At 36.9% G+C, this 18,794-nt stretch overlaps 1 protein-coding gene across 1 annotated transcript in view; it reads left to right on the top strand.

Moving 5' to 3' along the window:
- The window catches only part of ZDHHC2 (zinc finger, DHHC-type containing 2), a 22,961-nt gene extending 6,882 nt beyond the window's left edge, over nucleotides 1-16,079 (top strand). The window contains exons 4-12 of the mRNA XM_010140850.1: nucleotides 862-931; nucleotides 2,507-2,539; nucleotides 7,355-7,475; nucleotides 8,189-8,321; nucleotides 10,396-10,522; nucleotides 10,688-10,780; nucleotides 11,905-12,014; nucleotides 12,457-12,534; nucleotides 15,886-16,079. Coding sequence (XP_010139152.1) covers nucleotides 862-931; nucleotides 2,507-2,539; nucleotides 7,355-7,475; nucleotides 8,189-8,321; nucleotides 10,396-10,522; nucleotides 10,688-10,780; nucleotides 11,905-12,014; nucleotides 12,457-12,497 — 728 coding nt within the window. The 3' untranslated portion in view covers nucleotides 12,498-12,534; nucleotides 15,886-16,079. The remainder of the gene's footprint in view (nucleotides 1-861; nucleotides 932-2,506; nucleotides 2,540-7,354; nucleotides 7,476-8,188; nucleotides 8,322-10,395; nucleotides 10,523-10,687; nucleotides 10,781-11,904; nucleotides 12,015-12,456; nucleotides 12,535-15,885) is intronic.
- Nucleotides 16,080-18,794: the final 2,715 nt, after the last annotated feature.

Below are 18,794 nucleotides of genomic sequence, written 5' to 3'. Positions count from 1 at the left end.
AAAAAAAAAAAAACAAGAAATCAAGGGTTTGGATTGTAGGGAAGAACTGCTTTTCATAATTCCCAAGTAACAAAGTGACCCAAGAACGTAACTTTAATGTAGCTTTAATGCAGCTATATTTATTCAATGGGAAGTAAATAGCTGCATGCAGCTTAGGATTTTAAAGTGGATTGACAATGCCTTGCTAAATGTTTGCAAACTGATATTTACAGAAAACTGGTAATACTAACAAACTGTAGCAGTCTTTAATTGCACAGATTTCTTCTTTCACAGGTTAAAAAAAAATTTAAAAATTAATCACTACCTGCATGGCATGTATAGCTAGATAGATCACAGCAAGAAACTGTTACTGTTTCACTTGCTGGTTGTTCAGTTGCAAGAACAAAAGTTCTTCCAGACTAAGAGTTAATCTTAACATACTGATGTTCTGGGTTTGTGAATGCTGGCTAGCTAAGCAAATCCAAAAATAATTCTCTATAGTAAATTAAAGCTGTTAGAATAATAGCTTCAAGTAGCTATATTGTTGAACAGTTTTTAAGGGTTTTCTGGTCTAGTGAGGGCTTCATGGGTTTGGTTGGTGCATTGGTTGTTTCGCAGAGCTGAGAGGTTTGGAAGAAAAAAAACCTGATAGGCATGATTAGCAGAGATTGCAAAAACTGAGCTTTTTGGGTTCACTCTGCTAGATTCAGCACTTCAAGTACTTAAAGAATGCTTCAATGTTTGTGACTGCTTTTGTTCATACTGAAATGCTTTCCTGAGGGTTCTGCTGGGCTGGGCTGCTAGTATTTTCTTTTGTGCAGAATTTGGGAATCAAAATGTGTAACTGTACATCAAGACCTAATCTTGAACTTTTTTCTTTAGCAATCAGATACTGTGACAGATGCCATCTTGTAAAACCAGATCGTTGCCATCACTGTTCTGTATGCGACAAGTAAGAAAATATTTTAAATAAGTGTTATCTGAAGTAATGGATTCTTTTCTTGACACAGAAGCTTTTTTTCCTATGTGTAGATTTTTCAAGTTTAATGGTTTGGCAGCTAAGCTTTTTTTTTCTTTAGAATTTTTTTCAGATTTAGATTTTATTTACTTATTTCTAAGGAAGTCTGTAACTTACTCTAATGAATTTAATGGCTTTCTTGATGCCAACATGGATTATGTGGTCTTTACATAATGCTTAAAAATTACGAATATTGATAAAGAACTTTCCTTAAGAATGTAACCAAAAATAGCTGATAAACAAAAATTTGCTTCTTTTGTTAGAATCTGAATAAAGATCACTACCCATCTCAATCTAATCATGATGTCACTTACATCTTATCTGAGGTAATAAACTTAATATCCTGTTTTTCATTGGATAACTTGCAGGTTATTTTGTTTAAAGAAATTAAAAACCAAGTATCCCACATTTCTATCTGAAGCCATAAAATAAAGCTTTTGTTCGTCTAACACAAAAGGAAATTCACCTTCATATTTCCCAGAAGTCTAATTGCTTTCTAATTTAATCTTTGTTTTGGCTGTTCCCTCTGACGTTTCTCCAGTTAGGTTGGATGTTTGTGTGTTTCTCCACTCTTGCTCCTAGTGATTTAAATTTCTAACTCTGAGAGGCGGGACTTCCTCAAAGGCTGATTTATTTTTAGCTTTAGGGCTGTTCCAAATACTCTTCAGCTAATAATGCATCAAACCTTCCAACATGATTGTGAGACAGACAAGACTTCCTATTTGTCAAACAAAACAGTAGTGGCACTGAAAGAGTAACTGAGTTGAGGTTGAAAGAGGATATTGGTTGTGCTGTATGGGATGGTGGTTGCAATGTAAGACAGGAACAGTCTCATGTGTGAGTAGGGTGGAGAAAAAGGGTGACCTCTGTTATCCTGTGGAAATATAACTGAAATCTGCAGAATGCCATCAGTTAATGTATTTTGCAGAATACCTTAATTTTGTCCTTACCTTGTCAAAATTCACTTGCTTCAAGGTTATCTGATTTTTGTGCTTGTTTTATTAATGGAGAGTGATTAATTGCCCAAATGTTCCCCAAATGTTTGGGGTTTTTGTACAAGGTGAGTTCTTAAAAATGTCGTGTGCATCTGTATGCATTCTATAAAAGCAAATAGTGTACTTGGAAATGTATACTTAGTGATACAACTAAATATAATGAATTAGCCCAGTTTCAAGAGAGAGAAAGTCAGAGAGTAAAGAGTAGCCGAAAGACCTGTTCAGAATTTGAGGACCAAATCCTGAAGTTGAAGTTATATATTGTGTTTTCTTAAATCACTAAGCTCTTGACAGAGCACGTGTTTTGAGTTTGGGTTATATACAATTTACTTTACCTGGATAAACTATATTATGTGAATTTAAACAGACATTTTTGTTAAATAGATTAGGTTAGTGCATATGGGTAATTCTTAATTTGTATGTGAATAATCGAAATCTTGACATAACTGTGCTTCTGACTTTTTTTTTTCTTTTGCCTTTTGCGATGCTTGGAATTCTGTGGGGTTATTTTAAGATGCATTTTGAAAATGGATCATCATTGCCCTTGGTGAGTGTACTATTGGCTTTCTTCTCTTACTTTCTGATTTGTTAAGATAAACTCAGGCGGCCTCTTATGAAGGTGATGCTTCATTATTCCTAGAGTTTGATGTTTATGTAAAGTTACTGGTCTTGCAGGACCATTGAAATTATTTCTCTTTTCCTAGTTGTGAGATGCAAAAAGAAGTTCATGGATCATTTTTCTTAGACCTTTGAGTTAGGTACCTTCTTGTTTTTACCATTAGAATGAGGTAGACTTCAGGTCAGTAAGAAAACATCTTTTAAGAACTGTGTCTTTCCTTCATGGACTTTGAGTTTGAGTATTACTGTGGCTTAGTTGCTTTGAATGATTAAATACTTCCCTAGCTTAAAAACCAAAGGGAAGGGCCGTGCCTTGTTCCCCTTACTGAAGCTCGCAGGACAGCTTGAGTGGGCAAGTTAGCTCTTTTAGTTTTATGAGTCCTTTGTTTTATCTCTTTTTTTGGGGGGGAGGGGTTCGTTTTTCTTTCCCCCTCTCCTTTGCACCCGCCTGCCTTTTGGTGCTGTGTCAGCCTGCTCAGTGGTTTTGTTTTCCTGTCTTTCCTCAACAGCCCTTGGAACCAATGGGGAGACTGGATGTGTGATTAATTTATGTTGGTTTGGCAGGTATCTTATGGAAACAATTAAAGATAATTGTTTAGTAAAGTCAAAGTTAAGAGGATTGAGTGGTAGATGGCAATTCTTCAGCACATGAAACCAATCAGAAAAGAATAATCTCCTGCATTGGACAAACTGAATGGTAGATGGTTCTAAGCAGCTGGTTTCTTCTTAAATCAAATTCCTGGGCAGAGGAGACTCTTATGGGAGAGGCAGGGGTGCTGGCCTTCTCCTGCTTGTCTTGGACCTGTCTACAGCCTCTGACATAATGCAATATGATTTAAGAATCTGGTAGACACAACTGAAAGAAATGTTTAACCATATAGAGTAGAGATACTTCTTACATTTTTTTGCAGTAGGGATATCAGCATATGAAACTTGATGATGCTTGGTGTTAGTAGTATGCTTCTTAATAAAATTTAAAGAAAACCCAAACAAAACACAAGCGGATAGAACTGTTCCATGTGGAACAAATTTCTTATAAGAAAAAAGGCTGTACTTTTTTTGTCTTTCTTACAGCTGTCTTGTAGAAGGCTATAAGAAAAACAGTTATCAGGCTATTCCTGACAAAATATTTCTGAAAAATCTCAGTACTACTGTTATTATTCAGTATTATACACACTTCTCATAAGCTTTATGGTCTGTCTGGTATTTTTTGAGTCATCCTGCCTTAGGATAGTACATGAAAATGTCCTTCATGTAAACTTCAATTTCAGAATATAAGTCTGTTTCTTCAAATTACAAATCGAAAACTGAGCACTTAAGTGTTGTTTGAGGGGGCAGAGAAGTGGTATTTCAGTAGGGCATAGACTCCTAGAAAAATAAACTCCATTTTTCTGTCAGTAGCATTTGCTCATTTTACCTGTTTGCAGACTTTTTGTATCCAGACAACATAAATATATCCAGTTTCAGAGAGGATTTACATTGCTCATTGTTTTTAGTCTAATAGAGAAGGTATTTGAAAGATATGTAGTGCTTCTTGATGGAGAATTGTTCCTTTTGTACTCCAAGTAACAGTAATGCACTAGGAAAAAAAGTATTGTCTTGCTTTATTTTCCCTAACTTGAGTGGCAGTCCACAGTTCTTGCTCACTCTGAAAAAAATAACTGTGGAAGTGACTTCAGAAATATTGCACAGATGCTGATCAAACTTCATAGCTTCCTTTAAAGACTCAGCTGTGTCCTTTGAGACTGGTGTTCAGGGCTTCTTTTGGAAATACCGTACGGCTATTTGCCAACAAAAGTAAGGGTGCAGATCGGTATAACAGCTGGGCTTTAGCCCCCTTGAAAACATCCCTAGGTATTGCTTTGCTTTTCATGTTGGGATTTTTTTGTGGAAGCAAGTTCGGTGGGAAAGAAGGGGGAAGGGACCCAAGTGATGCTTTGAGAGAGCAGGGAAATAGTAATGGGAATTAAATCTTTTTTTAGTATTTTGGTAGGTGAAGGATTTCTGTAGACAGGACAGGTAAAAAAAACCTAGGGAAAGTAAGATGAAGCATTTGGAAGGCAGAGGCAGTAAGATGGTAGTCATGTCCTAACTCCAGGTCAGCTGTCTTCTGCTTTTTGGGAGGCTTTATTTGGCTATCACTCCTGCATTAATGGAAGTGTTGTGATAAGCAGAAATACTTAACTGCCCTGTAACTACTCTTAAAATGTTTAAATTATGCAGAAATAAAAGCAAAATGATGCTGAATTAAAAGCATTAGCGGTTTCTATGCTAGTGCCACTGCTGCTCATACTATGTATAGAGAGAGCTGCAGACAGGAATGCAGTGACTCGAGGCATCACCAAAACTATAATTTGTGTATAACAACTGTAATACTGACAGGTGCACTAGGAACAGTTTAGAAATCATTTGATACTACTTTGTCGTCTTTGTCTTTTGAGTCATTCAAGAAGAATCCCCTTAATTTTCTGAGGCTTGTTGTTAAATGAGTTGCATCACCCTCAGTGCCTTGTGCCTTCTTTGCCTGGCATTTTCAGTAAACTAACTTTTGAGAGAGAAATCTCTTCTTTTTTGTACTTCAGAATCAAGTGTTGTAAGTGTTATCTGTAATCCAAATTGGTAACTGGACTGTTCTTCCATATGAACGTTTAACTGCAACAGCAGGCAATAATGCAGCCAGTTGTCAGTACATTTATCTGTTTTACTCTTCCTAAAAAATATTAGACTTCAAATCTAACCACCATTCTTGAGTTTTATGATTTGATACTACATGTTCAAATAGTACAATTACAAAACCTTGGTGTTTACTTTCTCTTCTGTCTTCTGATGAACTATTCTCTTCCAGTAAGAACTCCTCGATCTGGGGCTTTGTCAAAATTGAAGGGAGCGGAATAATTTATGGAATATTTTTTTTTAACTTGTGTACCATAAGTAGTGCAAAAGAATGACAAGAAAGAAATCTGTCTTTGATTCTAGAAATTTCATTTTTGGGAAATAACATTTCACTTGATACTTCTTTTCTCACACTGAACAATGTCATAAAGGAAAAACTGTACTAAAAGAAATACCATGAAAGGAAAATAGGGTTATTATAGAAAACTTGTTTCTGAATTGCTTGCAGTTTATTGTGAAATTGCTTACTTTTACGTATTTAATGAAAGAAAGAACACCTCACTGAGAAGAACTGTGTATTTACTTCCCAATAAGAATCATGATGAGCTTAGTAACGTACCATCTATTTTTTTTTTTAATTAGAACAATCTGTTGTGAGTCCTTCTGAACTGTAGTTAATACAGGTACTTAGCTCCTACTGCGTGTTTAAATGGTGATGTTAAATTTAACGTTTAGCCAAGGTGCTGTATTTTGTAAAAACAAAACAAGTATCCAAACAAACCAACTCCCTATTCACCCCGAGGATGGATAACAGTAGAGTATGGATAACAGTAGAGTACAGAGAAAGATTGTTCGGTATTTTAAGATTTTACCCCATTCTGATTGCCATGTATCCTGCCGTCAACATCACCATCTCTCTAGAGAAAAGAGTAGTTGCAATAACTTGATCTGCACTTCTGGAAATTAAAATTGAGACTCCCCACTCATTCTTAATTTTTGAGTTTTTTTTTTTTTCAATGTGCAAATGCTTTCATGAATATAGTCTTTTGATTAGCTGAACGTTCTGACAGCAATATCAGTTAGGTAAAGAAGGTGCGTGGATTTATTGTCTGTTTAACTTTGACATAACTCTCCATATAAATCAGCAGTGCAGTGATAACTTGGGTTGGCTTCTAATGCAACCAAATAAAAGAAAGAGGAAGCTGTTTACCAATAAACTGTCCATGGTCAGCACCCCAGTGTATTTCTGTGGGTGGGTGTAGTATCATTACATGTTTAGTAGAGCTGAAAAATTCAAGATTCTTAATATATTGCCTCTAATGAGAAGCTGCTATTGTACTAAATATACTGTCACCATGTCTCTCTGCTGATACTATATACTAGTTGCTTATTAACATGTAAAAATTTTTAAAAACCCACATCAGGTGAACTTTTCACCCATAAGTAAAAATTATAAACTTAGATTTATTTTAACATTTGAGTGAGTATTTACGTGCTCCTAATGTGTGTTTGTTTGGTTTTTTTTTTACTGTGAAGTTGTCACTGATATGGAATCGTTTTCTGTTTAGTCAACATTATTATTATTTATTTTATATAAAAGTTAATATTTTTAAGGACCTGTTATGAATACTCTTAAGTTTGAGAATCCTACTAATAAAGTTTACAATAATACACAGGATGATTAATGAAGGAGTATGTGGATTAAATGACACTGGTTTTATTATCACAAAAATCAGTGGATTCAAATTCTTGGCTTGTTACTGTCCCAGTTGTTATGTACAACATGCTAATGGTAAACATGGATACTTAAACTTAGCTACAAACAAAAAAAAGTGATTGTAACTGCAGTCACATTTACATGGCGTGTGCTGAGAACAGATTTCCTGAGAGTCAAAACTTAATTTCAGTAAACTGTTAAGTGTGGTATTACCTGGTAAAGTTCTTTGGGTTTGTCGTCATCGTTGTTTTTGTTAGAATTACTAACTAAAACTATTTCAGTAGCTTGAGGCATCACAGATAGAACGCAAAACTTGGTTTACATACTGATAATAAATTTTAAGGGCAAATCAGTTGAATTCTAAGCTGGATGAAAGCAAAGAATGTAACTTTTTTACTTTTTTTTTTTTATCAGGGTGAACAACTGTGTAGGATTCTCCAATTACAAATTTTTTCTTCTCTTCTTGGCTTACTCTCTACTGTACTGCCTTTTCATTGCTGCAACGGATTTACAGTATTTTATCAAGTTTTGGACAGTAAGTACTCTAACAGCCATAGTATCTTCAGGCGTATGAAGTTACTGACGTGTGAGAAGCCTAAGGTTCAAGGCTTTACATTGTAATCCAGTATGTCCTAATTCAAGGTACAAAAAATAATCTAATAATCATAGCCCTCTCTTTTTTTGTTTATCATAGTTTATGAAGTTTCAGGTTTTCCTACATTATGTTGAAGCTGCATGGAACGAGCATGCAATTATTTAGAAAATATTTTACAAGGTAATTTATATGACAGATAGGTTTTGCCAACATCTTTTAATGCTATGCTATGAAAAGGCTTCATCAACATTTTCTAGTATTTTAATTATTACCTGTGTTCACAACATACTGCCTTCTTACATCTGCAATATTTATAATAAAACTATTCTGAAAAGGCTAATTAAATGAGGCAATTTATGTAAAGATAAACTCTTCTCCAAAAGACACTCCAAAGTTCAGATCCAAATTGCAGGTTCTTAATGTACAGTATTTATACTTTGTCAAGTAAGGGCTCATTTCCCTAACTTAGAGGCTGTCAGCAACCTAACTGCGTGGCTGGCCATACATAGAAGGCGTATAATTTGTTTATTCAGAGTCTTCTTGTGTGGTACGTTTGTGTTCTACACTGAGTTAAATTTGGGTGAATAGAGGGTTATTAATAATCAAACAGCTATTTCCCCAATTCTAACAGCATAATTTTTTTTTATCTTTAGAATGGCCTTGCTGATACTCAAGCCAAGTTCCACATCATGTTTTTATTCTTTGCTGCAGCTATGTTTTCTGTCAGTCTGTCGTCTCTTTTTGGGTATCATTGTTGGCTTGTCAGCAAGAATAAGTCTACATTAGGTGAGTAAGTGGATTTAATGCTTCTGTGTGTGGCAGCAAAAAATAAACAAGAATTGTGTATTACATGTATGGAAGTAATAGAAAAAGCAGGCAATCCTATACACGTTCCTTGGATCCTGGTTAGAAGTGCCCAGAAATGGCAATGTCCAGTTCTGCTGCTCCTGGGAATTTCTGATTCTTCTCCTCTTGCCCCAAGGGTCCAGGCTATTAACGAACTTAGCCTCTCCCTCCCACTTCCTCCCATCCACTGCTTGTTAACAGAAACCAAATAAACTAAATTTAAAAAAAAAATGGAGATCAGTTCTTAGTAAATGTTAGATACAGTAACATGTGCTTGCACAAGTGCTTCTTGTTTGGCGTTCCTAGCCCCCAGGTCAGTCTTCTGATGTGTTGAGTCGATCCAAGATCCAGCGCTTTGTTCCCATCCTTGTCCCTGCAGAACCGAAGTTCCTCTGCTCAATTCAGCTACAGTTTTCTTTAAAAACTCTGAAAGGCACAGTTTTTAATTCTAAAATTTTGCCTGTACTGGAGAAAGGAAAGGAAAAAAAAATACCTGGTGGGTAGGTAGTGGCCCTAGTGGTGATAGTTTTGATCAACATGAATGAGCACAGAATCAATGTCAGAGAATGATCTGACACGGAACAGATTTAAGGCAGTGCTTCTATATTTAGTAGTAAAAGAACAAGGAGATCTGAGAAGTGGTTTTATAGCTGTGAGTCCGGTCTGCCGCTTAATCATAGATAAATAGAAAGGACTCTTTGTTACAAGTTAATTTTAAAAACCTGAAAGAAGGTGGCCTGTAGCTCTGCTATAGGGCAGTATATGTAACTGCATTATCAGCATTAAACCAGGATTTCCCACCACTTGGATGTGTGTTTGTCAGCTCACAAATCTTAATAAGTAAATAAATGGAGGTGCAGAAGATCTGTGTGCCTGTTGTATACTATATCCTGGCCTGTAACAATACCAAAGGAGGCTTGTTTACTTCAAGATTTCTCTATGGTTTGAAGGGTTCTTCCATATTGTGAAAAATGATATACTTTGAAACGTTTTTTTCCAATACTAATTTCTATCTAGTTGTAAGTGGAGAAAAGTTTTACTAATGATGCTTAAATGAACAGAAATAATTAAGTATTCTGTTTATAAATTGTTCTTATCCTTTTAGAGCAAAGAAAAAATTATTCAGAGGTAACCATAATGCAATACACTTCTAATTCAACATTTCTTTTTTTTAAACTAATTGAATTCCGTGGTTTTGTATTCCATGGTTACTCCAGGTAATATATCATGGTTTCTGTACACTTTAAGCTAATCAGAAAGATCTATTTGTCTCTTCTACCCTTTTTACTTTGGGAAATTACTTGATATGTGAAACCCCGAACGTGCAGTAGTTTGGTAATGAAGCCGTGACAGCTTTGAGCGTGACTGTGCTTAAATCATCTAGGCACTGCTTTCCTAGCCTAACTCGAGCATCTAAAGGGGTATCTCTATTTTCCCTTCTCCCTTCTTTAAACTAACCTTGTAATTAATACATACTACACGTTGAAGGTAGTTACCAGCAGTTCACAGCTAAGGATTTACTGCAGAAGGATGATGTCTGCATGTTTCCAGCATGGTTTGTGTGAGCTGTACTGTCACTTTATGCAGCTGTGAAAACACATGACATTTTCATACCCCACGGCATGAAAAGCTAGTCTTACTACTAAAGTAGGTTAAGCTTTTGTTCTTTTCCGTTACTCTTTCTGTAGTAAACCCTTTGTTTAGGTTTGTCTCTCTTGGACGCTCTTTATGGTATAGTCACTTGCTGAAATCTTCATATAACATACCACGCCCTCTTAAAGAGTTCCTCACACTTCCTTGCCTTGATTAGGGAGAAGGGTGGAGATTCCACCCTTCCTCAGCCATAGGACTTCCTCTGCATGCACAGTGACTGTGCGTTGACTTTCTCAGTCACTTGGGCAGTAGATCCTTTCCTCTTGGATGATGGTATCATCAGCGCAATTGCCTAAATACTGGTGTGAAATTTAAATGTGCTGTCTTTTAAGAGATCTAATGTAATTTTTTTTCTTTCAAGAGGTATTCAGAGCTCCCATATTTCGTCACAGGACAGACAAGAATGGCTTTAGCCTGGGCTTCAGCAAAAACTTAAGGCAGGTGTTTGGTGATGAGAAGAAGTACTGGTTGCTGCCTGTGTTTTCAAGGTATACTCAGTTTTTAATGCTTCATGTGTTGAATATTCAGGATCCACAGGGTTTGGGGGGTGGTTAGTTTTTTGAAGTAAGATAGTCATTAATTCATTTTGGAAAAAACAGTTTTTCAAAGTTTGGGGGGTTTTGTATGTATGACACTAATTTTGAATTTTTCAGTCTAGGGGATGGTTGCTCCTTCCCAACTTGCCTTGTTACTCAGGATCCTGAGCAAGCTTCCACACCTGGCGGTCTTAATTCAACATCCAAAAAGTAATCTGCTTTTTGTTACTCATTTCAAATACTTGATAATCTATTTTTTCCTGTGCACATATAGTTAGAACCATGTGTAAGATACATAAAAGTGGTAAGCAAATGAAGGGTGTCCTGTTAATAAATACAAGTCAGATTTTAAACAGCTAAGATATAATTCAGCTAATCCTCAGACTTATATTTACATTTATGGAAATAAGGTGGTGGTGGGGGTTCCCCCTGATGTACTGTTTCCCAGTTCAGTGGCATCCCAGGACGTGAATTTTCCACACCTGCCTGACATTCATTATCAGCAACAGTCCGTTGTGGATATACAAGACAGTTGTTCTGTCTGCCTGTGGTATGGATGCATTACCCCGCATGGCTTTTGAGGGAGGCCTCCTTCTTCATATCTGGTGAAAGATGCTTTGCACAAGGGAATCCCAGGCCTGCAGCACTTGTGCCAAAGCACGGGAGGCTGCATATTAAATGCATGTTTTGTTTCTGCCGATAATAGGACATGCTTTCTTAATTCTTATCCTTCATGGACACAACGTCTTTGAAGTGTGAAGAGTATGCAGGTGCTCCTTAAACTAAATAAATAACGTAGTATTTCATACTGTAGCTTTTTTTTCAACACTTATGTAATAGAGAATGTGGTAAGTGTGGTAGACTTGAATACGTGACTAAGAAATGGTAATGGAATTGTATTGACAATCTTTTATTCATACAATACATTACGTTTCAGCTAGCTGTTTATTGACATTTTAAATCTTACCCCAGTGATCTCTAGCTTATATTAGGCAAGAGATTTTGGAGTTGCTCTCTCCATTATTTATCATGTCACGCTTGTTGTAGTGGGAGAGTGGATGGAGTGCATTTGGAACTGAAGTACATGTATTAATATATAATAGCTGTCAAAGGAGAAATTGAAGCATTTCCTTGTTCTGTGCCTAGGGAGTTGCTTTTTAGATTGCATTTGCATCTGTGACAACTGCAGTGTATCTTAAAAGTGTAGTGGTTCATCAGAAAAGCAGGATGGTAAGGTAGGGAAAAATACTGCGTACGACAAACTGTTTGGAACGCATGGGAAGGTAACGAAAAGTTACTGCAGTTTGCTAATGTTCTTTTTATTGGCATTGCAGTGAGAATCACCTGTTTCCTGCAAAGCCATTGCGCGATTCGCAGAGCCACCTTCTGACAGATACACCGTCTTGGTCAGAAACTAGTACAAAGGCTGAGAAGGACAAAGTTGGTAAGGAATTGATTTATGCGGCAATGATTGGTTTTGTAATAAGCTAGTTTTGGAGCATACAGTGTAAAAACGGCCAGAGCCACTTGGTTTCTATTCCTGAAGCAAAACTCACTGAGCTTATTTTAAATGCATGTTTGTAGGAAGCTCCATCTGTTAAGTCGCTGTGCCCTTCCCAGTTAAACCTGACCAAGAGATAGTGAGAACATTAACACCAGTGGGTGCTATTATCTTTAAGCTGAGCCTGATAATTCTTTTGGCAACAAACTGTTTATACCAGAATATGATGACACCTTGTTGCAACTCTTGAGAAGCAGCGTAATGGGCATGGGACAGGAATAGACAAGAATGACATTAAAATGGGTTGTTAATTAAAGGTTGTATTATTTGCTGAAATAGACAGGAGACCTTTTCCTGTGGAAATAACTTTTTTTTGTCTTTAAAGGTATGAGCAATCCCGCATTATCCATGGAAAATGAAACCTAATTTCCCTTGAAAGAAACATCGGAATATGTAAGGAAAGGTATGTTAATATTCTCCGTACTTAAGATATTATTCCATGATTCCTTACCACTTGACGAATGCAAAAAAGAAAATTGCAAAAGCAATTCTTACGTTTTGTTTCCTTCAGGTTTGGTTTTTTTTTTTACCAGGAGTAGTAGCACGTGAATTCACAGTTGTAAATTAAACCTCCTATTTCTTGATGTGTCATGTTTGCAAAACAGTTTAATCTTTATACCCATTGCTTTTAGGTAAAATTCCAAAATATTATTATTATTTCCTTTCTTTAGAAAGATAATGAAATTGTGGCTATTGAAGTTGTCCAGAAAATATTTATAAAGCTGAGTTTTCAAATGAGGTTAGTTCTTAACACTGAACACAAAGATCATAGCTTGGTCTGCCAAAGCAGATAAAGGTCTGTCAGATTATGAAGGAAAAAAGAATTATTCTGATACATAAGCTATTAGCAGCTTGTTCTTCTATTCCAGGTACTGAGCTGCATCCTATTTAATAATAAAAAAGTGCTGCCTAATGAAGACAAAAGGTGTCCGTATGACTTCCTGAGCATTTAGTCACCTGTTGTCAAAAACAGCTGCAATTGTTTTGATTTCTTGCATTGATACCTGGCAACACAGACTTCTCAGGAGGCAGGTTTGAGAAGCAGCTAGTGAGATCTCTTTATGTACATAGGAGGATGAGAAGACCTTAATAATTGGGTTGTAAGTAACACGATTGTCATACTCATTTTAGTATTTGAAGATTTCTAACTAACTCCACCAAAACTTTCATGGAAATCAACTATTTCCTGTTTAAAGCTGGATATAAAATTTTATTCCCACCCTAAGAATTTCAGCATACCAAATAATTTATGATTTTCCAACAACATTGGAGGAGTCGCTCCAGCAAGGTCATTTCTATCTCTGCTGTTGGAAACACCCTTTCAGTCATCCTGAAAGTGTCTGAAGTGGATGTCCTTTGTTTGTGTGTGACATGACTCCTGGACATGCTGTCATGGCTATCAGGTTGCTCTCAGTCACTCCTGGAGGAAGTAGAAGAAAAGCCATCAGAGAACTCCAGTGTTTGTTACTAATCCTGTCAGGCATGGTATTGCACTGTCAAGGCAGATTGTAGAAATGGTAGGTGTGCAGATACCAAGGTAGCTTGTGCCAAAAAGGTCCCAAAAGTTCAGTTTGATTCATCTATGAGGCTAAAAAATTCTTGACCCTTACATTCTGGTTTTGTGTTAAGTGGTGAATGAAGACACAAGATGGTTGCAGATATAAGTACATCGACAAACTTCATGATGGTGTGAAGTGTGAAAGTGGTGAAAATGTGGATGTCAAATGAACAGTGTTGCAGAGGTGAATGAAGCTCATGAAGCTCAGCTCATGTCAGGAATTTTGACTGCTCTGTGTAGGTTTTTTGTTGTTTTTTTTTTTTTTAACAGAATCTAAATCTCATTTCTAACCTGCTGTTCAAACTGCAAAGTGCTGTGTTTCTGCCCTGTTTAACCTGTCAGTTGTTTCAACAAAATGACAAATTCTGGGAAAGAATAAATTACTCAGCTTCAGTTAGTTTAGTGTTTTACATGTCATCACTACTCAAGAGAGAGCATCGCAGACAGGCTTTAAAGAAACAGATTTTTTGAATACGTTACAGAAATATCATTAATTGCAACTAGTTTTGTCCAGCTAGACTTGCACTTTCTAAAGACCTGACACTTCATTTTCTTAAGTAATAACTTTTAAACTGTAATCTTTCTCTGAAAAGTGTGTATATTTTATTGGAACTTTGTTGTTTCAATTATTTTGAGTATCAAACATGATCTGTGATTGTTCTCAAGATGCTGAAAGTGGGCTTTTTCATGTGGTGTGTTGATAAACATCTCGTGCTCTTTTTGGGTGATTTTTTTTTTTTTTTTTCCTTTTAGTCCCGCCTGAGAAAGTAACAACTAGGTTTGTGTTTGCAGTCTGATCACCCCACTCCCCTAGGTTTTTTGGGGGGTTGGTTTGGTTATTATGGGGGGCGTTTTATCTGTTTGTTTCTTCTTTTTGTGAGCATCTGTTTTGAAGTGCAGCTTTTTAAAGTGACCACTTTCAGAGGAGGTTATGTTCCAAAAGTGTAAAGGGGCTCCTGGACGCTGGTTTTGTGATTTGCACGTGTCAGTCTGAGGCAAAAGGGCGGTTGCTAAGGACTGGTATTTTCTCCGTCCTGAGCGCAAGTTCCAGTTTGGTTGTACTCTTAGCTCTGTCTGAGATATTTCTGTGTGGCACTTAAAAGATTTTTTGGAAATGTAACAAAACAGCTACATTATTGTATATACATATATATGTATGTATATATGAGACATACAGTTGCTGGAATAAGAGCCCTTACATAAAACATTTTTACTTGTTTTTTTAACTACTTTGTGTTTAACTTCGTTACTTGATTGTCAGTATTTGAGTTATATTTGTTCCTAGGGAGTGAATAGAATACTTTATTAAAGATGCTGAAGTCACAATAACAAAATCAAGTAATTTTATCTTTCCCATGAAAATTCAGACCCTGCCAGTGTGTTAGTAATTTGAATTTCTGTCCCAACTAAGCATATGTTCACTATGTTGTATCCTATAACCCTTTATAGTTAATCAGAGGGTTACCTACTGAGGGTGCCAGGTGTGGTTTACACTAATGTAATAGAGGATTGTTTTTTCATGATGTTGGTACCTGGGGGAACTGTAAAACTAAATCACTTCGTTTTATAAACTGGTGGCCTGCTTGCTATGTAGTCAGTTTTTAACCACTGTTATCCTGAAGTGGGTTAATAACACAACTGTTACCAAAAATTCAGAAGAAAAACTCCTTAACACCAATGTAGCATTAAGAAGCAGCATTTTCTTATCAGTGCCGGGTGCGAGGGGTGTATCTTGCTCAAATCTCGCACACCATATGCTGCCCAAGCCAAAGCTTATATCACCCGATTACATGCATAGTCATTATTTTCCCCGAAATAATCATACACATTCAAAAACTAATTAGTAATTTTGCATAGCTATTACGCATGTGGCCTGAGTATCAGTCTCCAGACAGCTTAGCTCACACTTTCTCTTCTGTTTTGTCATCTTCTGTACTGTAGACTTGTAGTTTAGATTTTTCTCATTCTTTTCCCAGACGGCCAAGGTTTTCATATCGCTATTGTACAGACTAGTATTTACAGGGTAACATAACACAACTGTGAACAGTCTTACTCTGTTCCTCTTCAGGGTGGGATTTTTTTGTTCAGCTCTTGTTCATTTTGTGCTTTGAGTTGATGAGACTTGTTGCAATAATTTAATTTTTAAGTATTCTTCAATTCCAATTAATGTATTTTGTGATTAATGTTCTATTCCAGTTCCAGAAAAAGCTGTTGTCAGAAGGAAGATGCATTCTTCCAAATATCAACCCTATTGGCCAGCTGCTCCTGTCTGCTCCTGTGTGGATGTGCTCAGAAAACAAACTGACAGATGATCAGCTATCTCCATGTCACTGCTTGAAACATGAAACTAAATATACTACTTCTGATCCATATACAGAATGTTTCAACTTAGAACTACAGGTTTTGAATGGTGAAGGATGATTCTGAGTATTAGGAAATGAAATAAAAAAAAAGAGGACTCTGAGTTTACAATCATAAAAATTCAGTGGCTGGTTTTACTTTGATATTCAGCGTGAGAAAAATGTGACCTCCTTACACATCAGTCTATGTTCTTGCCTTGGTTTTGAAAATTCACCTGTTAATTCAAATTGCTGTAAGTAATTGACTTTAAAATGAAATTTTTGCACTACTGGCTTAAAGATTTGAGAGAAAAGCCAGTGTTGGTTATGAATAATTTAGTGGCTTGGTAGACTGTTTTCTTTTGAGCACTTGATAAACAATTTTTGAAGCTAAGGAGACCCAGGTGAAGTGTCTGACTATTTTTGGAATATTTTTGGGAAGCGTTATTGCAAAAGCTCCGTTTTTTTCCTCAGATCTGCCCTACCAGTAGTTTGGAAAGTTGCAGAGGGAGGGAAAAATTCCTTTGTTAACTGAATGCTACAGTGGATCACGGGTAAGCGGAGCGATAAAGAGCTTGCATTCAGATGTATAATGCATAAATGAAGCTGGCCAGCTGGGGATTTTGATGGGAGCTGCACAGGACAGTGCTATGATACGGGGATTTTATATCTGGAGCGGTTAACCTCTTTGAGAAATGAAGGTCGGCACTGAATTTTGATCCAAAAAGCTTTTTACCAACCTGTGTTCCTGAGGGCCGCTGTCCTTCAAAATCCTGGTTTCTTATTAATCAGTAGTTGTCTCAGCTATCTTTTTTCACTTGTTCTTTAAGACACTGCCTTTCTTACTGCATAACTTAATGAATGTCACGTACAATCAAGGAGACTTACTGTTACAACTTGTGATACTTGCATTTACAGGACAACAGGCATTTGTTTGGCTGCAATACCAAAAAGCCAAGCTGCTGCACGCAGGAAACCCCTTCAATTAGGCTAGGAGCGAAGAGCTTGCTTAGGGTCAGAGTTCACTGACCAGATAATAAAAGATGCATTATCAACTTTCAAAGTCAAGGAAGTTTCAGTAACACAATCCAATTGTCTTGTGCCTTTTGTATACACTACATTTATGGTATCGGTGTTTACATTTCAATGCAAATTGTTATTCTGAAGACAACTCTAGGAGGAACTTCGTTACGCTTTTCAGGTGACTAGGTCAAAAAGCCTAGTCCAAAAAGTGAAAGCCTCTCAGACTAAGCTTAGTTCTGTTACCAAACCTGAGTTGCTGAGCAGGTTGGTTCACAGTGTAACGATGGCAGTTTTTTGTTTAGAAAACTGGCAGCAGCTCTAAGCGACAGATTTCTGAAAGCAAAAATCTTACCATTAACTCTTCTAGAGGCAGGTAACTTTAAAATCTGTCTTTCCTGGGTTTACAACTTAAGCGATAGCTGTTGGAGCACAAATGTGGCGCTTTTTTTTTTTATAGTGAGGGAAAATATATTTATTTTACCAGCCTGAAAACATGTTTCTTGCCAGAAGTGCCGGAGTGTGGATCCCTTGATGTAGAACACTTTTTTTAAGCTAGCATGAAGGTAGCATACAGTTTACATGATGCCTGCAGACATCTAGCAACCAAAAGTTTTTCGCAGCTATTTATTCAGTGTTGTTCTGTTAGCTTAGCTCGTATTAGTGTTTGTTTAAAGAGTAACTTGTCAAGGGATAAGGGAGAGAGGGAAAATATATTTTTTAACACTTCAGGTTCTTTATCTGTATAGTCTTGTTTTTTACTCAGTCACAGGGTGGTTTGTCATGGAGCATACATTGAAAATACTGAGTAAAAAGTTGAAATTCAGCTTCAGTGTAACTTGCTCCATATTTTTACATAAAGACGAAGTACAAATTTCCTCCCCAGCAAAACTCTTAATGGAAGTTAATCTCTAATACAGCTGTTAGCCTCCCTGACTATGTCCAGGGCTCTCAGAGCTCTCAGTAAGGCTGGGGACCAGTGTAGAGAAAGGAGAGGGATAAGGGATCAGGAAATGCTTGGCTTCTCCATGTCTCAGAAGTCACACTTAGAAAGCACAATAGCCCTAAAAATAATCTGCAGGTTTGACTGCCAGAGGCTGTCCCTCTAGCAGAAAACTGATGGAGGTGTGGGAAACATATGCTGGTGGGGGGAGGAGAAGGGGAAATGGTGGTAGCTCAGATGTAAATGTTCAGCAGATCTGAGCCGGGGGCTGTAGCTGCATCAGCTCTCAGGATGAGCATGAGCCGTGACTCCGTGAAGAGCACTGTGAGCAGGCTTTTGAGGGTTCCTGGCAGTTCTCACTGTAGAAAGCATAGACAAAAGTGACCTAATTGTGCTCTAAAGTATAATTTCTGATATGCTCTTGGCTTTAAGCTCTCTAATACTTTATATAACAAAGTGAAAAGTGACTGCACTTGGGGGAATTTGTGATGAGTTAGGGGGAGCAAGGATGCAGTGTTGTTTGTCCAGTTACACTGATTCTCCTGTTCTTTATATTCTTACTAGGCACTTTACTACAGCCTTTTGTGTAATTTCTGTATTTTTTTTAAAGACTGCTTTTTACCTGATGTACAGTGACTAATCTACTTTTTTGCTAAAAAGAAAATAAATAATAGCTCTGATATTTATCTAAGCATTTGTTGGACAAGTTCCACAGACTCCTTAGATGGGCCTGAGTCCCTAATGACAACAGAGTTAAATTTATTTTGTATATATGTAAGCAGTGCTGTGACTCATAGCCTATC

The sequence above is a fragment of the Buceros rhinoceros genome, unplaced genomic scaffold (genome assembly GCF_000710305.1).
Source record: "Buceros rhinoceros silvestris isolate BGI_N320 unplaced genomic scaffold, ASM71030v1 scaffold9130, whole genome shotgun sequence".
Taxonomy (NCBI): Eukaryota; Metazoa; Chordata; class Aves; order Bucerotiformes; family Bucerotidae; genus Buceros; species Buceros rhinoceros.
This window is presented reverse-complemented; position numbering and strand designations above follow the sequence as displayed.